The sequence below is a fragment of the Carcharodon carcharias genome, chromosome 18, assembly GCF_017639515.1.
Source record: "Carcharodon carcharias isolate sCarCar2 chromosome 18, sCarCar2.pri, whole genome shotgun sequence".
Taxonomy (NCBI): Eukaryota; Metazoa; Chordata; class Chondrichthyes; order Lamniformes; family Lamnidae; genus Carcharodon; species Carcharodon carcharias.
Genome location: NC_054484.1, coordinates 85,669,042 through 85,690,250, shown reverse-complemented (window position 1 = coordinate 85,690,250; position 21,209 = coordinate 85,669,042). Strand labels below are relative to the sequence as shown.

The 21,209-nt window shown below is 44.2% G+C and overlaps 2 protein-coding genes across 4 annotated transcripts in view; one reads left to right on the top strand and one right to left on the bottom strand.

Moving 5' to 3' along the window:
• The window catches only part of pcid2 (PCI domain containing 2), a 44,741-nt gene extending 39,867 nt beyond the window's left edge, over nucleotides 1–4,874 (bottom strand). For 2 of the 3 annotated variants that reach the window (XM_041211310.1, XM_041211314.1), the window contains exon 1: nucleotides 4,730–4,874. The gene's annotated coding sequence lies outside the window, so the exon portion shown is untranslated. Of the gene's footprint in view, nucleotides 1–4,301; nucleotides 4,428–4,729 lie in introns of those variants that run through there. The other variant, XM_041211312.1, reaches the window with a different exon arrangement.
• The window catches only part of LOC121290630 (cullin-4A-like), a 56,063-nt gene continuing 39,701 nt past the window's right edge, over nucleotides 4,848–21,209 (top strand). Inside the window, exons 1-5 of the mRNA XM_041211309.1 lie at nucleotides 4,848–5,403; nucleotides 12,949–13,064; nucleotides 18,476–18,579; nucleotides 20,220–20,289; nucleotides 20,419–20,492. Coding sequence (XP_041067243.1) covers nucleotides 5,016–5,403; nucleotides 12,949–13,064; nucleotides 18,476–18,579; nucleotides 20,220–20,289; nucleotides 20,419–20,492 — 752 coding nt within the window. The 5' untranslated portion in view covers nucleotides 4,848–5,015. The remainder of the gene's footprint in view (nucleotides 5,404–12,948; nucleotides 13,065–18,475; nucleotides 18,580–20,219; nucleotides 20,290–20,418; nucleotides 20,493–21,209) is intronic.

The following is a 21,209-nucleotide window of genomic DNA, read 5'->3' as shown; positions in this document are numbered from 1 at the left end:
GAGAGGGGGCATGACACTGGCTCCCAATCCAACAAGGACAACTCCAAAAAACAATCAGTGACACAATTTTTAGCTGATGGGCTGCACAAAGTCAACTCGTCGGTCTTGGCTTATTTCTCATTTTTCTTTTCATGCCAGACACCACTTTTTCGCCTCTATGTCCCTGACGCATGCCAAATTTCTAGAGATCCTGCTAACAGGAATAGGCCCATGGACCTTGTGCAGTTACTGTGATTGAGCAACGTCCAGCAGGTAGATGGAAACACCACCAGCTGGCAGTTCCCCTCCAAGTCACTCGCCATCCTGACTTGGAAATATATCGCCGTTCCTTCACTGTCGTTGTATCAAAATCCTGGAACTCCCTCCCTAACAGCACTGTGGATGTACCTATGTCACATGGACTGCAGCGATTCAAGGCAGCAGCTCACCACCACCTTCTCAGGGGCAATTAGGGATGGGCAACAAACATTGGCCCTGCCAGTGAAGACCACATCCCATGAGTGAATTTAAAAAAAAAAATCACATCAGCAGCTAAACACCATCAATGAATGTTATGGAGACGATCTGATTTACCACAAAAAGCAACACATCCCAATCATAAGCTCACAGTGACATCATATGGTTCACAGGAAATAATTGTTTGTGTCTGCATTGTTCTGACAAATAAATGCATTTTGGCTTTCTTTATCCAAAGCAAAGGACAACAGGTTCATTTTAGCGCAGAAACATGTGAAGTAGTACATTTTGAGGAAAATATGCCCGAAATGCTCCGGTTCCTACGTGGAGGAAGAGAGAAAGATAAGGGTGCTGATAAAGAGGTGGATGTGCAGGTAGAAAAGGCTGCAAAAAGACAAATTTGATTCTGGTTTTATATGGAGGGACATTGTTTTCAAAAGCAAGGAAATAATGTTGAATATTGCAAGACATTGTCTTGTCCATGTTGGAGTAGCACAGAAACAATTAGACTTCCCACGAGGAAGAGTATTCCAGCCATTGAAAGGCACAGTAAAGATTAACTTGAATAGCACCAGGAATTAGAGGTTACAGTTACATAAATAAGCATGCAAAAATGGAAAGGGGTGGAACCTTTCACTGGACAAGGTTAATAGAAATTTCCAAGATTACAAAAAAGGATTTGAAAGGAAAGATTGTCTGCAACGGTCGGTGAATCTGTAACAAGTGAATATTATTTTTATATCTAATTAGAAGGAATGTTTACACACAGGAGTAGGCCATTCAAGCCTGTTCCACAATTCAACTAGATCATGGCTGATTTGCACCTTTTGGAGAGGATTACATAGAATATATTGCACAGAAACAGGCCATTCAGCCCAACCAGTCCATGCCAGTGTTTATGCTCCACTCGAACCTCCCATCTTTTCTCATCTAAATCTATCACTGTAACCCTCTATTCCCTTCTCCCTCATATGGTTACCCTATGTTATTCCCTTCAATCGCTCCGTGTGGTAGCAATTTCACATTCTCAACACTCTGGATAAAGAAGTGTCTTCTAAATGTCTTGGTGACTATTGATGGTCTCTAGATTTTGCTCTTCCCCACAAGAGGAACCATTCTCTCTGTATACACACCATCAAATCATTTCTTCATTTTAAAGACATCCATCGGGTCACCCCTCAGCCTTCTTTTTTCAAGAGAAAAGAGACCCAGCCTGTCAATCCTTTCCCAATACGTATATACACACAGTTCTGATATCATCCTTGTAAATGTTCTCTGCACCCTCTCCAGTGCTTCTATCTCCTTTTATAATATGATGACCAGAACTGCACATAGTACTCCAAGTGTAGTCTCACCAAGGTTTGACACAAGTTTAACACAACTTCCTTACTTTTCAATTCTATCCGTCTAGAAATAAATAAAAACAAAAAGTGCTGGAAAAACTCAGCAAGTTTGGCAGCACCTGTGGAGAGAGAAACAGAGTTAACATTTGCCATCAGAACTTGATGGGCAGAAGAACAAACAAAATATATTATTAGGCAGTGGTAAATCAATAAATATTGAGCAAATCAATAAGGTGCACACCAACAATCCAATAAAGTAACAAGGCACAGATATCAGCAAATAAATATAGGGCAATAGACCCACCGATGGGTTAATGGAGCACTAAGTGACACTGATTAAATAGACAGAGAAGTGCGGAGACTAAGAAATCAATGAATTAATAGTGCAACAGACACCAACGAATTAGTACTCACTTGAGTTACACTGTCATTGCTTCCTGCCTCTCGCCATTAACTGTCTTTCACTTGTTTAATTGCCAGTTTACTTTTCAAAGTGCCATGAATGACAATGCAATAAAGGTAAAAAAAGACCAAAAGCCTCTTTTGGTGAAGATGATTTTTGACTTTACTAAGCGACAGTTAGCATACAAGTCAAATGGACTCAAAAACATCAGTAATCTTGGGTGAAGCAGAGTTAGAGGGTGAGGGATTATTAGATCAGGCCACATAGACAACATTCAGTTCCTATAATAAAGTATTCAGTCTTATTTATATCTGCACTGTAAATTTCTATTAAAATTATCTTCCACCTTTAAATCCCACTACACTTGGAACTTTACTTGAGTCTTGACTCCTTGTGTGGAATGCCACAGGAAATTAGCTACTGGCTAGGCAATAATACAACAGTAAACACCCAAAGGAGAGATGTTACAAGGAAACAGGCCAGTTGCCTAATCAGTCATTGTTAGTGTCAATCATTGTCTTGTTCCCACCATAAACTCTGTTCCCGAATCACTGATTCCAATGTCCCATTTCCTCGGCCACTATCTGAGACCGCGCCAGTCAATGTGTAACCGCGGTGTCTTATTCAACTCTGAGCTGAGCTTCTGAACACCCATCCACTTCATCACCGAGACCCCCTATTACATCTCCATTATTTCGTCAGTATCTGCACTGCTTCAACTCACCTGCTGCTGAGACCTTCCTCTGTGCCTTTGGAATTATCAAGCATACAAGTAACAATGTTGTCCTGGCCAACCTCCCATCCTCCATAAAGTTCAGCTCATCCAAAACTCTGCTGTGCTGCCCATGGCCTTACTTGCAATAAGTCCAGTTCATCCATCATGCCTTTGCTAACTGAAGTACACTGGCTCCCTGATCTGGCAATGCCTTGATTTTAAAGGTGGCATCATATTTAAATCTCTCCTTGATCTTGCCCCTTCCTAACCCTTATCTCCTCCAGTCGCACAATGTTCCGAGGACTCTACATTCCTGCAATTTTGGCCTCTTTTGCATCCTCTCTTTGCTTCAACCACCACTGCACCAGCCGTGCCTTTCACTGCCAAGATCCTGGGATTCCCTCCGGAAACCCATTCGCCTCTCTCTTTTTACCTTGAGAACGTCCATAAAACCTACCTCTTTGACCAAGCTCACCTGTCCTAATACCTCTTCCCTATGCCACAGACTTGGGTGTCTGACTGGAGCTCCTGCGGAGGTTTGTATGTGGTTTACCACATACACACACACACCATCCCACCCACTGCCCCCAAACCTTTCTCTTCATCTATTACTTCATCTATTATTCCTCAGGGAACCATGAGCTGAGGAACAGATAGCAAAACCATTATATTGACCTGGGGAGACTAGCGCCTGGTGCCCAGGGCCCCTCAATACAAGCAGTGGCTATTGCTGCTTTTAATCTTGAACAGGGGGGCCCTTGTGGGAATGGGGGCAGGACTTCAAGCCACTGTGGTTTCTTTTGCCAATTAACTTCAATCTCTGCCTTCTCATTCTCGATCCTTCCACCAGTGGAAACAGTTTCTCCCTATCTACTCTGTCCAGACCTCTCATGATTTTGAATAGCTCTATCAAATCTCTTCTCAACCTTCTCTTTTTCAAAGAAAACAGTCTTAACTTCTCCAATCTATCTTCATAACTGAAGTTCCTCAACCCTGGAGCCATTCTCGCAAATCTTTTCTCCAATGCCTTCATAAATCTTCCTAAAGTGCGGCACCTAAAACCGAGCGCGATACTCCAGCTGAGGCCGAACTGGTGTCTTATATAAGTTCAAAACAACCGCCTTGCTTTTACGAACATGTACTCTATGCACCTATTAATAAAATTCAGGATACTGTATGCTATATTAACCGCCTCAACCTGTTTCACCACCTTCACTGAATTATACACTCATACACCCAGGCAGAGTTGCCAATTGTGTTTAAATGTATTCCTGGAGGTTTTATCATGAGTTGCTCGCACACTTCAGTCATTAGTTGGCTAAGACATCCATCCTTGTGACACACTGCCTTCCTCCACCAACTGGAAAGCAAAAAGACTCATTACCCTATAGGAGGATGCTTGATGTCAGCCAAATGGCCATTTTTTCCCTCTATTTTCAAAAGCAAAATACTGCAGACGCTGAAAATCTGAAATAAAAACAGAAAATACTGGAAAAGCTCTGGCAGCATCTGTGGAAAGAGAGAAACAGAATTAATGTTTCCATTCCAATATGACTCCTCATTGGAGCTTCAATATGTTTATATCTGGTAAAGAGAAATATTGAAAGAAAATGACAAAAAAAACACACAATTTTTTAACGTTCTGATGATTTTTTTTCTCCAGGGTTGCACACAACAGTTGTCCTGGAGATTAATCTTCAATTCCTGGAGACTCCAGGCCAAACCCGGAGGGTTGGCAACGCTACACCCAGATCCCCTATCCCTCGAGATTTGTACCCTTTAGTTTCTATCGTCTCTCCATGTTCTTCTTACCGAAATGGATCAGCTCATATTCCAGTGTCTTCAGACCCCAGTCCCCAGGCTCTGGGCCCTCACTCGCCTCCAGCGGAAGTGGCCGTCTCCAGGGTGAAAGGTCGGATTATTTATTTCCGCTCCTGCTGGGCCCTCTCCTCCTGCTGCTCTCCCCGCGCTCGGCGGTTCCCGGCCCCCAGGACAGAGCGGAGGCTGCCTGCGGCCTAGGCCGGGTGGCGGTTCTCTCCCCCTCCCACACACACACACCTCACCACCTTCCCCCTTCCCCTCTCCCCTGCCCCGGCTGATGCTGCGGCCGGCGGCTCCCTGTGAAGGTTCCCCCGAGGAGGAGCGGCTGGCCGTCGCCGCCGATGTCAGTGACCGCGGACACCCGAAGAAGCGAGTGCGGGTAGCCGAGCCGGCCGAGGCGGGCAGCCGCTCCTCGTCCCCGGGGAAAGCGGCCTCCCCGCAGGCCGGCCAGGGTAAGAGGCGGGTGCGGGGGTCGGACACGGCGGCACAGGGAGAGGCCGAGGCTGAGGCCCAGGCCCAGTCCGGGATGGCGGACCAGGGCCAGCGGATTTTGCGGAAAGCCAACTTCTCGGCGCTGCTCGGACACACTAACGGCCTGAGCAGGGCGGCGACTCCCGGAGGAAAACCGGCCACTTCCAGGAAACTGCTCATCAAGAACTTCAGAGGTGGGTCTGGGCCGCATCAACCACCCCCCCAGAAATAACCCCCCCAACCCCCTCCATCAAACCCCCCCTCCATCAAACCCCCCCCAACGCCCCCCCTCCATCAAACCCCCCCTTCATCAAACCCCCCCCAACCACCCCCTCCATCAAACCCCCCCCAACCACCCCCTCCATCAAACCCCCCCAACCCCCCCTCCATCAAACCCCCCCCAACCACCCCCTCCATCAAACCCCCCCAACCCCCCCTCCATCAAACCCCCCTCCATCAAACCCCCCCCCAACCACCCCCTCCATCAAACCCCCCCCAACCCCCTCCATCAAACCCCCCCCCAACCCCTCCATCAAACCCCCCCCAACCCCTTCCATCAAACCCCCCCAACCCCTTCCATCAAACCCCCCCCCAATCCCCTCCATCAAAACCCCCCAACCCCTTCCATCAAACCCCCCAACCCCCTCCATCAAACCCCCCCAACCCCCTCCATCAAACCCCCCCATCAACCCCCCATCAACCCCCTCCATCAAACCCCCCAACCCCCTCCATCAAACCCCCCAACCCCCTCCATCAAACCCCCTCCATCAAACCCCTATCTGCTGGTAAGACGCCCCCCCCCCCCCTATCAATTCACCTCCATCAAACACCGAGCCATAATCACATCCTTCAAACCCCCCATTCCCCTGGTAATAACCTCCCCCCCAATCAATCCACCCATCCCATTTTTTCATCAGCCATGATTGAATGGCAGAGCAAACTCGATGGGCCAAATGGCTTAATTTCTGCTCCTATGTCTTATGGTCAAACCACCCTTCTTATTCTTCCATTCCCCCACCCCCTGTTAGTGACCTGCCAACCCCCCATCCCACCCCTCCTCAACCCTATCCCCTGGCAATAGCCCACAACATCCCACCCACACCCTCAATCGCACCCCAACAATAATGGGCTCCTTCAACCCCCTGCAATGAACGCTCTTCAACCATCCCCTATCCCCTGGTAACAACCCACAAACCCTCTTTCCCCACCCCCAACAAACCCCCATCAAATCCTATCTCCCCACAATAAACCCCTTTCAACCCACATCCCACTGCAATAACCTGTGAACCCCTCACCAACCTCCCATTAACACCCTATTCCTCCATTAATTCCACTATTCCCACACAACCCACAAACACCGCCCCCACCAACCTTCCCATCCCACTGAACAAACCCTCATTCAATCCCCCTTCAACGCACAACCCAGTTCTCACCCCCCCCCCCCAACAACCACCATCTGAGCACCACCCACCCTCATTCCATCCACACCCCAACAAGCCCCCAACCCTCCCGCAACAAACCACCACCCAAAAAACCCTGTCCCACCAGCAACACTCCACCTGTCCCCCCAACAACTCCCTGCCCCCAATACCCTTCAATCAACTGAGACTTGTCCGAGTGCTCAGTCACTGTCTTTGATAGATTCCAATGACTTTCCCACCATTAATGTTAACTGACAAGTTATGCCATTGTCTGATTTTTTCCTTTGCTCTTAAATAACGGAGTGACATTTCACTTTTCAATTCAAAGTCACAATTTTCAAAATGACTGTAATTTCCCTGCGAGTTTCTTTGAATATTCTGGAGTGAAAACCATCAGGTTCTGGGGATTTGTCACTCAAATCCCATTATTTTCTCCATACTTGTGTTAAATCCACTAACTTCCTCCTGCATTTTTAGGTTTCCTTGTACCACTGGTGTTTTGTTATCTTCCTCCACTGGGAAACAGAAAGTATTCCTTTAACAAGTCTGTTGTTTCCTTAATGTCTATCATTGTCTCTCCTGCAAATACCCTTTAATGGTCCCACATGCACTCTATATTCTTTCATGGGATGTGGGTGTTGCTGGTTACGCCAGCATTTATTGCCTATCCCTAATTGCTTCTGAGAAGGTGCTGGTGAGCTGCCTTCTTGAACCGCTGCAGTCCATGTGGTGTAGGTACACTCACAGTTAGGAAGTGCTGTTAGGAAGGGAGTTCCAGGATTTTGACCCAGTCACAGTGAAGTCAGGATGCTGTGTGGCTTGGAGGAGAACTTGCAGGTGGTGGCGTTCCCATGTGTCTGCTGCCCTTCTCCTTCTAGTTGGTAGCGGTCGTGGGTTTGGAAGGTGCTATTGAAGGAACCTTGGTGAGTTGCTGCAGTGCATCTTGTAGATGGTAAACACTGCTGCCACTGTACATCAGTGGTAGAGGGAGTGGATGCTTAAGGTGGTGGATGGGGTGCCAATCAAGTGGGCTGCTTTGTCCTGGATGGTGTCGAGCTTCTTGAGTGCTGTGGGAGCTGCACTCATCCAGGCAAGTGGGGAGTATTCCATCACGTTCCTGACCTGTGCCTTGTAAATGGTGGACAGACTTTGGGGAGTCAGGAGGTGAGTTACTCGTCACAGAATTCCCAGCCTCCAACCTGCTCTTGTAGCCACTGTATTTGTATGGCTGGTCCAGTTCAATTTCTGGTCAATGGTAACCCCCAGGATGTTGATAGGGGGGAATTTATACCACTCACTTTCTCTTAATATTTTTCAAACATTTATGTCAGTCCAGCAGCAAAAAATGCCAGTGAGGTTATTTTGGGTGTTTGTGCATCTGTTTCTGAAATGCTACCATCCTGGTGACCTATCAACCCATCAACGTTTTGTCTGTTTTCAGTTTGAATCACATTGTCACTGATAGTTTATGTTGTCTTTTCTGGCATGTAACACAAAGTTAACTGCTGGTAGCTACAGTTCTGCTGGTGTAAGTAGTAGGATTTGGTGAACTAATAGCGTTCATGCATATTGATACAGCATTCATAGACTCATAGACCATTTGGCCCATTGGGCCTGTGCTGGTTCTTTGAAAGAGCTGTCCAAACTCCAGTCAGTCCCATTGGCCCCACTGTTTCTCCATATAAGACCATAAGACATAGGAGCAGAAATTAGGCCATTCGGCCCATCGAGTCTGCTCCGCCATTCAATCACGGCTGATAAGTTTCTCAACCCCATTCTCCCACCTTCTCCCCGTAACCTTTGATCCCCTTACCAATCAAGAATCTATCTATCTCGGTCTTAAATACACTCAATGACCTGGCCTCCACAGCCTTCTGTGGCAATGAATTCCATAGATTCACCACTCTCTGGCTAAAGAAGTTTCTCCTCATGTAGCCCTGCAACTATTAACTGTTCAACTATTTATCGAATCCCCTTTGGAAAGTTACTGTTGAATCAACACTTCCACCGTCCTTTCAGGTCGTGCCTTCTAGATCACAGCGACTCACTGAATCAAATAATGCTTCCTATCTCCCCCTCTGGTTCTTTTGCCAATTCACTTCAATTTGTGTCCTTCTGGTTATTGATTCTCATGCCACTGGAAACAGTTTTTCCTTACTCAGGGGAGGCAATGGCGTAGTGGTATTGTCGCTGGACTAGTAATCCAGAGACCCGGGGCAATGCTCTGGGGACCTGGGTTCGAACCTGCCATGGCAGATGGTGGAATTTGAATTCAATAAAAACCAGGATGACTGTGAAACCATTGTTAATTGTTGTAAAAACCCATCTGGTTCACTAATGTCCTTTTAGGGAAGGTAACCTGTTTTCCTTACCTGGTCTGGCCTACATATGACTCCAGACTCACAGAAATGTGGTTGACTCTGAAATGACCGAGCAAGCCACTCGGTTGTAACAAACTGCTACAAAGACACAAAAATGGAATGAAACCAGACGGACCACCCTGTATCAACCTAGGCACCAGAAACGACGACAGCAGTCGCAGCCCTGTCGACCCTGCAAAGCCCTCCTTACTAACATCTGGGGGCTAGTGCCAAAATTGGGAGAGCTGTCTCACAGACTAGTCAAGCAATAGCCTGACATAGTCATCCTCACGCCATCACCACCCCTGGGTATGTCCTGTCCCACCTGCAGTACAGACCCAGCAGAGGTACCGGCACAGTGGTATAGAGTCAGGAAGGAGTTTCCGGAAGTCCTCAACATTGACTCCGAACCCTATGAAGTCTCATAGCATCAGACCAAACATGGGCAAGGAAACCTCCTGCTGATTACCACGTACTGCCCTCCCTCAGCTGATGAATCAGTGCTGCTCCATGCTGAACATCACTTGGAGGAAGCACTGAGGGTGACAAGGGTGCAGATTGTACTCTGGGTGGGGGACTTGAATGTCTATCACCAAAAGTGGCTTGGTAGCACCACTACTGACTGAGCTGGCTGAGTCCTAAGTACATAGCTGCTAGGCTGGGCCTGCAGCAGATGGTGAGAGAACCAACAAGAGGGAAAAACATGCTTGACCTCATCCTCACCAACCTGTCTGCCGCAGATGCATCTGTCCATGATAGTATCAGTAGGAGTGACCACTGCAGAGTCATTGTGGAGACGAAGTCTCGCCTTCACATTGAGGATACTCTCCATCGTGTTGTGTAGCACTACCACTGTGCTAAATGGGATAGATTTAGAACAGATCTAGCAACTCAAGGCTAGGCATCCATGAGGCTGTGTGGGCCATTAGCCACAGCAGAATTCTACCCTAACACAGTCTAACCTCGTGGACCAACATATCCCCCCACTCTACCCTTAACATCAAGCAAGGGGATCAACCCTGGCTCAATGAAGAGTGCAGGAGGGCATGCCAGGAGCAGCCCAGGCATACCTAAAAATAAGGTGTAAACCTGGTGAAGCTATAAAACAGGACTACTTGTGTGCCAAACAGCATAAACAGCAAGTGATAGACAGAGCTAAACGATCCCACAACCAGCAGATCAGATCTAAGCTCTGCAGTCCTGCCACATGCAGTTGTGAATGGTGGTGGACAAACACCTCACTGGAGGAGGTGGCTCCACAAATACCCCCATCCTCAATGATGGAGGAGCACAGCACAGCAGTGTAAAAGATAAGACTGATGGATTTGCAACAATCTTCAGCCAGAAGTGCCGATTGGATGATCCATCTCAGCCCCCTCTGGAGGTCCCCAGTTTCACAGATGCCAGTCTTCAGCCAATTCGACTCACTCCACATGATATCAAGAAATGGCTGAAGGCACTTCAGATACAGGAAAGGCTATGGGCCCTGACAACATTCCAGCAATAGCACTGAAGACTTGTGCTCCAGAACTTGCCGGGCCCCTAGCCAGGTTGTTCCAGCACAGCTACGTCTACCCGGCTATGTGGAAAACTGCTCAGGTATGTCCTGTATACAAAAAGCAAGACAGATCCAACCTGGCCAATTACCATCCCGTTCAGTCTATTCTCAATCATCAGGAAAGTAATGGAAGGGGTGCTATCAAGCGGCACTTGCTTAGCAATAACCTGCTCATTGATGCCCAGTTTGGGCCACTCAGCGTCTGACCTTGTTACAGCCTTGGTTCAAACATGGACAGAAGAGCTGAACTCGTGAGGTGAGAGTGACTGCCCTTGACATCAAGACAGCATTTGACCGAGTGTGACATCAAGGAGCCCTAGCAAAACTGGACTCAATGGGAATCAGGGGGAAAACTCCCTGCTGGTTGGAGTCATAACTAGCACAAAGGAAGATGGTTGTGATTGTTGGAGGTCAATCATCTCAGCTCCAGGACATCACTGCTGGAGTTCTTCAGGGTAGTGTCCTAGGCCCAACCATCTTCAGCTCCTTCATCAATGACCTTCCTTCCATCGTAAGATCAGAAATGGGGATGTTCGCTGATGATTGCACAATGTTCAGCACCATTCGCAACTCCTCAGATACTGAAGCAGTCCATATCCAAATGCAGCAAGACCTGGACAATATCCAGGCTTGGGCTGACAAGTGGCGAGTGACATTCATGCCATTACCATTGACCAGAAACTGAACTGGACTAGCCATATAAATACTGTGGCTACAAGAGCAGGTCAGAGGCTGGGAATCGTGTGACTAATAACTTGCCTCCTGACTCCCCAAAGCCTGTCTACCATCTACAAGGCACAAATCAGGAGTGTGATGAAATACTCCCCACTTGCCTGGATGAGTTTAGCTCCTACAACACTGAAGAATCTGGACACTGTCCAGGACAAAGCAGCCCGTTTGATTGTCATCCCATCCACAAACATTCACTCCCTCCACCACCGACACCCAGTAGCAGCAGTGTGTACCATCTATAAGATGAACTGCAGGAATTCACCAAGGCTCCTTGACAGCACCTCCCAAACCCACGACCACTACCACCTAAAAGGACAAGGGCAGCAGTTAGATGGGAACACCACCACCTGGAAGTTCCCTCCAAGCCACTCGCCATGCTGACTTGGAAATATATCACCGTTCCTTCACTTGACACTGGGTCAAAAACCTGGAACTCTCTTCCTAAAAGCACTGTGGGTGTACCTGCACCACGTGGACTGCAGCGGTTCAAAGCAGCTCATCACCGCCTTCTCAAGGGCACCTCGGGATAGGTAATAAATGCTGGCCCAGCCAGTGAAGCCCACATTCCATGAATGAATTTTAAAAAGACTCTTATCAAAATCCTTCATGATTTTGAATGCCTCAATTATATCTCTCCCTTAACCTTCCCTAGACTTTCCACATTAGCTGAAGTCTCTCATCTCTGGTACCATTCTCATAAATCTCCTCCGCACCCTCTCCAAGGCCTCAAAAGGTTTATTAAAAATACATGCTGTCTGTTTGCCAATAAACCTTTCCCCAAGGCACATCTTCCTTGACTTCATCCTTGACCCTGGCCTACTAAGTGTTAGCAACAGAATCGCCAGCATAAATGACCAAATGAAGCTCCTGCTAATGAAACAAAATGCTTGTGACTCCTTCCCATATCCCATGTGGCCAGAGTGGCTTCATCCTGCTCTGCTTCACTTTCTGATTCCATTTGTTCTGTTGGCTTACCCACTATTTAGTTCTTAAAAACTGTCCTGCACATACAAACAGATTCTGCCTCTGCTGTCTGCTCTATTTTCATCACAATGAATAACCATTACTTGTGATTTTGCACAATGTAAACATTTTGAAATTTTGAGCTTCTGGTTGTGTAAGTGTGATTCACTTAAACTGGAGCTCAAGATTTCAGAATTTCTTTCAAAGTTTGTTTTTTGCTAGTTTGGAATAAATTCTAACACTTTTACAGTGTAATCTCCCTCTCCACTGAGTGATTTGACGCACTAAAGAAATCAACAAACTTCACATGAGTGCAATGGCATTCCTCTTCAATTCACCTTGCTCCCACAATGAGATTATTCTTGTTCCTATGTTTAAATAATTTAGAAAAATGGAAAACAAAAGTTCCCGCCCTAACAGCTGGGGTATACATTCTATACACATCCCCCCTCACATCCTGAAATCTCCTTTTACACCTGCACTGTTCATTCTGTCTCTTGTCCATCTCTCAGGACCGCCTCCTGCCATCTCTAACATTGACAAATTTTGCCCCTGTCTCAGCTGCTGAATTCCTCATTCATGCCTTTATTACTTCTAGACTTAACTACGCCAAGGCTCCCCTGATAGGCCATCCATCTTCCACCCAACAGTTTGATTAAAGTATATTCCTTTCTGCTTTGTTGATTTCTGTTTGCCTTCCAACAGATAAACCAAAATTGCCTGACAACTACACTCAGGATACGTGGCAGAAACTCCATGAAGCAGTGGGTGCCATTCAGAATAGCACATCAATAAAGTACAATTTGGAAGAACTTTATCAGGTAACAATGGTCAACAACTTCCCTTTGGTCTGAGAACTGCTATTCATATTGCCAGCCTGCTCCATATCAAAGGTGCATAGCAATAAAAACTGTAAGAACAGAATGAGGCAAGATTAATGAGTCTGTTCAGTGATCTAAACTTTGCATAGCTATATACTCTCCAATTTAATATAACACAAGGGAATGCTCATAGCAATAGTACCTACTTTGTAGTGTGCTTTATGGGCAGTCTTTGCTCGTTACACTTTCCAAGCGCACGATATCTGAAAGTGTAACTTTTGAGGTGTCACAAGCCAGTGCTGAACCTCCAAAATGTCATGTCTCTGGAGATCAGAAAAGAAAACTGTGTCTGAACCAAAGTGTGTCCCCCTGTCAGGAGGTCCATGGTGATATCTTGAAAGGCAGGTGAATTCTCTCTGTTCTTGAGTTAGCTGCTTCCCAACACACCTACTGTAAAGATCTTGTGTCTCTCTTTCAGGTTTTGTCATGCTTGATCTCATGACTTGATTTTCCAAGCCAGAGCTTCTGCAGTGCCTTCCTTTCTTTTCAAGCTGAACACCTTCCTTCACATTCAACAGGATCAACCCTTGTCATCATTTTTACCCAGCTAGGACCTGCATTTTTTCATATAATCTGCCTCCAATACTATAGAATGGTTACAGCATAGAAGGATGCCATTTGGCCCATTGCACCTGTCCCCGCACTTTACAAGAGTAATTCATCTAGTCCCACTCCCTGGCCTTTTTTCCCATAGCCCTGCAAGTTTGTTGATCAGAAGGCATAATTCCCTGACCTTACCAGGCACTTCCAGCTCAGGTTTAGCAGGGTTTAAATGCTGACTAGAACTCCATCCATACCATTTCATTGGGTCAGGTCAAAATATATATTAGATGCAGGGCTAAGCTCCAGCTATTATGCTCCTAAAACATGTATTAACCTGAATCACAGAAGAATGCCCCTCTTGCAGCATTATAACTTTCTCATTTCCTACAGTCATTAACCAAGTACCAGACTAGTCTGAACTGTTGCTAGATAAGTCCTGTAAATTATAGTCACTTAAAATTGGAGTTGACGTTGCCCCAAACTCAGACCATTACCTTAGACGTACTTTTAGAAATACCTTAGGCTTTATCCAATGCTTGTTCCAACTCTCCTAAATCAGGGTTAGGCCACTAGTCCCACCAGTGATCCTATCCCCTCCAGGTTTCCACTCCAATACGCTTGTTCACTCCTGCCCTCCTGCTACTTGTAGTTGCCCTTCCCTCGCACTTTCCTCTGTGACTGCAGCAGGTACTGCACCTGTCTGTTTACCATTTCCCACTACAGAACCCCGAACACTCCTTCCATTTTAGACAACCATTCACTTATACACCACATGCATTGTAGCCACTGTTCATGATATGGCCCCTTCTCCATTAGAGAGACTATATCCAGATCAAGTGACCACTTTGCTCAAAATCTCTGTCCTGTCTGCAGATGTAACCCTGACTCCACCCATCATGCTCAATCCCACTCCATATTCTCACTCAGCATACTTGAGGTTGTGTTTGTTTCAGATCTTTCCCATTTACAAGTTTTTATTTTCTCTCTCCGCTTTCTCCTTTCACCACTGTGTGTTCTTCTCGCATGTTGTTTCTACCTCTTAATGATTTGCATGCTATCTCTTACTCTCTTCCTTTTCCTATCTCATAATGGGAGAAAAAGCAGTAGATTCTCCCTTTCTTCCCTCATTGTTTCTTCCCAACCTTACTAAAATGTTTATATGTCTTTCAGTTTTCAGTTTAATCCAACTTGCATAGCACAAGGACAGAAGATTCAGCCCAAATATTTGGTTCTGGTGTTTACACTCCAAAAAAGCCTCCTGCCATTCTACCTATCTCATTTCAGCCTTTCAGCATATCTTCTTATTCCATTATCTCATGTACTTATTTAAGTTCTTTTTGAAAGCATCTAAGCTACTTACCACAATGACTTGCTGTTGCAGCAAGTTCCACATTCTAACCGCTCTGACTAAAGACAGTTCTCCTTATTTCCTGACTGGATTTATTGGTTACTATCCTGTATTTAGGGTTCTAGTTTTGGAATCAAAACTTTTTCTTCACAATGGCCCTGTCCAACTCATTAATAATTTTAAAGATCCATTTTAAAGACCGCTCTGTCTTCTCTTTTTTTAAAGAAAAAAGCCCCAATATTTCCTAACAGTTGTAATCTTTCAGTTCTGGTACCATTCTTGTAAATCTTTCTTGCACTTTCTCCTATGCTTTTGTGTCCTTTTTATGGTATAGAGACACCGGAGCTGCACAGTACTGATTAAGTGCAGCCTGACTAGGGTCCTTTACAATTTTAACATAACTTCACGGCTGAGTTTCGAAGAAGAGTCATGTTGGACTCGAAACAGTTTCTCTTTCCACAGATGCTGCCAGACCTGCTGAATTTTTCCAGTATTTTCTGTTTTTATTTCAGATTTCCAGCACCCATGGTATTTTGCTTTTATTTTAGTGTGTAATTCTCAACTTTTGAACTCTGTATCACTAGAAATAAATCCCAGTGGTTTATCATTATTAATTGCTTCAATGACCTGCAATGCTACTTCTAATGGTTTGTCACCTGTAAACCTCGGTTGTTTTGCTCTTCTACCCCATTCACTTTCTTATTTTCTAAGACGTAGATGAAGTTTCTTTTTCCCTACCAAAGTGCTATATCTCACGTTTATCTGCATTAAAGTTCATTTGCTATTTAACTGCTGAGCTTGTAAGTTGTCTGATACCTTCTTGACGCAGCCTGTTGCACTATGCATTTTCTGATTTCCAGCATTGCAATTTGCTTTCTTTTCACTTATTATAGTTTCCTTCTTGGTGTTTTTGAGCCCTATTATGAAGAAAAGTCCTTCCCTAGTCTTAGCTTGGGCTTATAAGCCACAGTAGAAATCTAACTGAACCTGGCAATTCCAGTTAGGTTTTTTTCCACTTAGCTACTTTGCCAGGAGAGGGTGAGTGAAGATATTTGTAGATGATTCAGTCTTGGGTAAACCATTGGCTGAACATCTGCACCAGACCAAGAGCTTTAATATTGAGAAACTTTGGGGTTTCTGGATGCTTTGTGCTTTAAGTGGTTCCAAGTTAAGTGAAGTATTGCAACCCAACAGGAATCTGACAGTCTTACTTGTGTTGATCTTCCTCCAAGAAACATGAGAACAGGAGGAGGCCATTCAGCCCCTGGCACCTGTTCTGAATTCAATTAGATCATGGCTGACCTGTATCTTAACTTCATCTACCCAGCTTGTTTTGATAATCTTTAATACCCGTACTGAAACAAAAATCTTATCAATCTCAGTTTTGACTTTTTCAGTTAAACCTTCCAACCTCAACAGGTTTTTGGGGAGAATGTGCCAAATTTTCACTATCATTTATGTGACAAAGTGCTTTCTGACTCAACTAGAACTTCCTAGCTCTAATTTTAAAGTTGTAGTCCCTCATTCTGTGACCACTCCTCCAAGGGAAATATTGTCTATTTACCATATTAATTTCCTTAATCATCTGAAATTCTTCAATTCACTCGCTATAAGCTTCTACACAGACCACACCTGGAGTACTGTAAACAGTTCTGGGCGCCACATTTTGGAAAAAATATAGGCCCAGATCTTCCGATGGAATTAGCAGAGAACGTTCAGATGTTCACCACTGCTGAAAGTCGAGATCCAGAGGCATTTCCAACCTATACATGTGTGCTGAACTTAGCTGGGAATCTCAAGGTTCTGTTGGGCAGAGATGCTCTACCCAGAATCCTCCATGGATGTCTCCGACACTGACCCCACCTTTGTAGGCTTGCCCAGAAATTTATTCCAGTATTTTTGCGCTGTTAATCACAGGCGTAAGACCTGGATTGAAAGTGACAAACAGCAGGAGCTATATTGGGAAGGTTTCAAAAAGTATTTAAAAATAAACTTGCTGAACAATTAACCCCACCTACCCTTCCCCCATGACTTTGCCACTGATCGGAAGATCTGGATCAAATTGGCATTGGAAGGAGTACACAAACTAGGGCAGTGTTCCCTTTAATTTACAAAGTTATGGAGTGATTTGATCAAAGTTTTCAAGATATTAGGGTAAACAGAGAAAGTCTATTTCTGCTGGTTGGGAAGTCTATTGCCTAAAAATAAAATTAAAGGCAAACCTTTCAGGAGCGTAGTTAGGAAACACTCCTAAGCGCACAGGGGGTAAGCATTAAGAACTCTCTTGCAAACTGCAATTGATGCTGGGTCAATTATAACTTTTAAATATGAGAATGTTTTGTCAACCAAAAGTATTAAGTGATATGAGGAAAAGGCAGGTAAACGGAATTAGGTCACAAATCAACCACAATCTCATTGAATGATGGAACAGGCTCGAGGAGGTAAATGACCTCCGCCTGTTGCTATGTTCCTATGAATACAAGTCTAGTCTATGCAACTTTACTTTATAATTTAACCCTTTTTGTCCCAATATCACTTCTTAATCATCCTTGGTCTTTAGTCCAAGTCTCTGTTTGATTTGCTTTTGGGTTGAGGGAATTGAGAGTCAGCAATGTAGAGTGAAACTGGAGTCACATGTAAGCCAAACTGTTCATTTCCAAAAGCAAAATACAGCGGATGCTGTAAATCTGAAATAAAAACAGAAAATGCTGAGAATATTCAGCAGGTCTGGCAGCATCTGTGGAGAGGGAAACAGAATTAAGGTTTCAGGTTGTGTCCATTCATCGTTCTGAAGGTCATTAGTGAATCAGTGGGTCTGATGAGCATCTGGCAACTTTTTAAATCATTTTTTCCTGGTACCAGCCCACAGTTTGCAGTTGGATTGAATTCAATTGACAACTTGCTGTGATGGGATTTGAACTCGGACTACAAGGCCAGTTCTGTAACTGCTTTAATAATAGTGTGGCAGGTGCAATCAGTGAGAGCTCAGGGTGCTATGTTAAGATCTTGTACCTTAATGGTACAAAAGGTTTATTTACTGTATAGCTCACCATTCTAGAATATGCTCATGTACTTGTTTACCTTTCAACAAAACAACAACTTGTGTTTATGTAGTTCGTATATCCCAAGGTACTTCATGTGAATAATGAGGCAAAAATGGATGTCAATATAAAGGGGAAATATTAGGAGGAAGTTTAACCAAAGAGGGGTGTTTTAAAGAGACAAAACATTTTTTTACGAGACTAGATAATGGTGTCAAGTGGTGCCTGTGTCCTTCTCTCCCTTTCCCCAAATCAAAGTGATAATTAGTGCACCACTTTATTATTCACTACCCTACTGGTTCCTGTGCTTTGACAGTGCATCAAGATGTTGTTGGGCTGAGGTGTGGTTGTGGGTAACTGTTTATTTTGTGTGATTGTGATCTACTTCATGTAATAATGGGCTTTTCTGTAATATGCAGGCTGTTGAGAATCTGTGTTCCTATAAAGTGTCAGCAACTTTATACAAACAGCTGAGACAGGTATGTGAAGACCATGTCAAGGCACAGATATTGCAGTTCCGAGAATATCCTTTTTCTCTCCCATGATGTACTTTGTCTGCAATTTATACGATATTAGATATGATTGTTGTTGCATTGTGCTGTACATCTAACCTAGTTTTACATTGTCAACTTGGATTGCATTGAAACTTGCAGGTAAGTACAATCCTGACAGAGGCCATGTCCCTGTATGAAAAGAATCTAAATGGGTTCAAAGTAATTTTCATATCAAGATAAATCCATTAACAGGAGACATTGTAACACAAAGACAGTCCTCGTTAAGTATTTAAAATGCATCAACTTTTTATTTAACCTTTTTACATTCAAATAAGGAATGAGTTATTTTAAACTTTGCACATCGGATTTGTTGAAGCATACTCCCTGATCACCCAAGCAGTTTACACCTTCTGGAACACTTGTTTATGAGTTAACTTCATTAGAAGAAATTTTTTTTCTTACTGAACCTAGGCTCTGAGTAAGCAAGCTGGTTCAGCTTTGATGAGAGAGGGCTGAAATACTAAACCTGCAGCAATTACATTGAATATGTAGCATTTTTTACTTAATTGGTCTAAGCTAGTGTTTATATTTCACACAAGTCTCCTCCTCTTCATCTCACTCTATCCACTTATCCTCTATTCCTTTCTCTTTCAAGTGTTTGTGTTGTAGTGATCTGCCCAATGGCAGGTCACCTCATTTCTCCGCATGTCACAGTCCTGCCTTTTCCTCTTCAGTTTCCTCCCATTTTCAACTTCATCAGTGAGCAATATGACTAGGAAAAAAAATGGGTTCTTGTTGCATTCCTCATATGTGCATAAAGGAAGCACAAGTCCTGTTCCTGAAGGATCCTCCACCATGTGTTTATGTAACTTTCCCTTAAATGCATCTATGCTATTTGCCTCAACTCCATGTGGTAGCAAGTTCCACATTTTAACCTTTCTCTGGGAAAAGAAGTTTCTCTTGACTTCTCCAATAGATTTATTCATTACTATTGTATTTATGACCTATTTATATAGATCATGCTCTTCCAGCCGATGCTGCCAGACCTGCTGAGTTTTTCCAGGTAATTCTGTTTTTGTTTTTGTTATGCTCTTCCAGTGCTCATTAAGGGTTTGATTTTATTTTTCTAGCACTTTTGCCCTGGCAAATCACGCCCCTATTCAACAGTGTGTAATCCAAATTTTGCCTAACATGATGTGAGGTGGCTTGCTTACTGAATCCTATTTCCACTCTTGCAGCACAGTGGGCATGTAAACATTCCTTTGCAGCAATGTAAACTTACTGGAATAAACAATGTCCTTAGATTGTTGCAGAGACTCACCAGTTATAAGCAGACTGTTTTAAGTGGCAGGCCTAAGTTAATTATAAGTAACGGTTAAAGACTGTAAAGTGCTCCCTTTTGTTTTTGACACCCAGCTCATTACCATACCCTTTGTGTTTCATGTTCATTTAATACGATGGACCATTTTATTACGTGACAAATAGAGTATGGCACTGGGAATGCTGTGTAGGTAATGAGATGAGCTTTTGGTAACTATTGGTAAATAGGGATAATTTATTGATAACTAGGGCTGACCTGTTGGCACCTGGGGATAGGATGGTCTATAACTCATCGAGGATGTTGTTTTGATACTGGGGATGATCTGTTTTTCCTTGACTTTGCTTCCACGGATTCACTGGATAGCAGTCTGTTTCTGAAGAAGATTAACAAATGTTGGCAGGATCACTGTCGGCAAATGGTAAGTGGTTGACCTTTGAATACCAATATTATGTATTTCTGATCTTGGGGAATGCTTGTCCTCAAGAATGATATTTCCTTACTTGCTGCACAATCATTTTTGCTTTTTAATATCTCCATTCACCTGCAGATAATGATCAGGAGCATTTTCTTGTTTCTTGACCGAACCTATGTTCTGCAGAGTTCAATGCTGCCATCGATCTGGTGAGTTGCTTGGAAAGAGGGCTGCATGAATTTGTTAACTTTGAGTGAGAGGGGGATTCTTTCATGGGTATTTTAGTCAGCAACTCAACTTTCGGTGCTCTGAAGAAGGGTCATATGGATTCGAAACATTAACTTTGTTTCTCTCCCCACAGATGCTACCAGACCTGCTGAGTTTTTCCAGCATTTTCTGTTTTGTTTCAACTTTCAGTATGTTTAGGGCACATGATAGATGCAAGACTCTCTCCCCTCTACCTCCTCTTCCTCCCCCCCCGCCCACAAGTTTATGATAGCTCACCCCCTCAAGTATGTGTTCACCAGCCAGTTTGTCAAGTCTTACTCTGTAGATTCCATGAAACTGGGTGTGTTATGACTAATGGATAATTGAGGAACCAGCCAGACTATATCTCCAACCTGTGTTGGCTTCATTCTGCCTTTTACTAGCCTTAGAGGTTTGTGTTGAACCAGTTTGAACTATCCATTCCATATGGCTTATTGTCAGTTTAAAAGTACATTTGCCCTGACACCAAAGCACCTTGAGATGGCTCACTGCATTCAAAACTCTGTATAAATGCAGTTTGTTAAAGAAGTTCTTTCTGAATTCTTTATTTGATCTGCTAGTGGTGCTTTAATATTTAGGCTGATAGATAGGTGCATGTTTGTAGATAATAGACCAAAGATTTTCTGACAGTAACTCTGGGGAAGTTGAAGTAAGAAGCA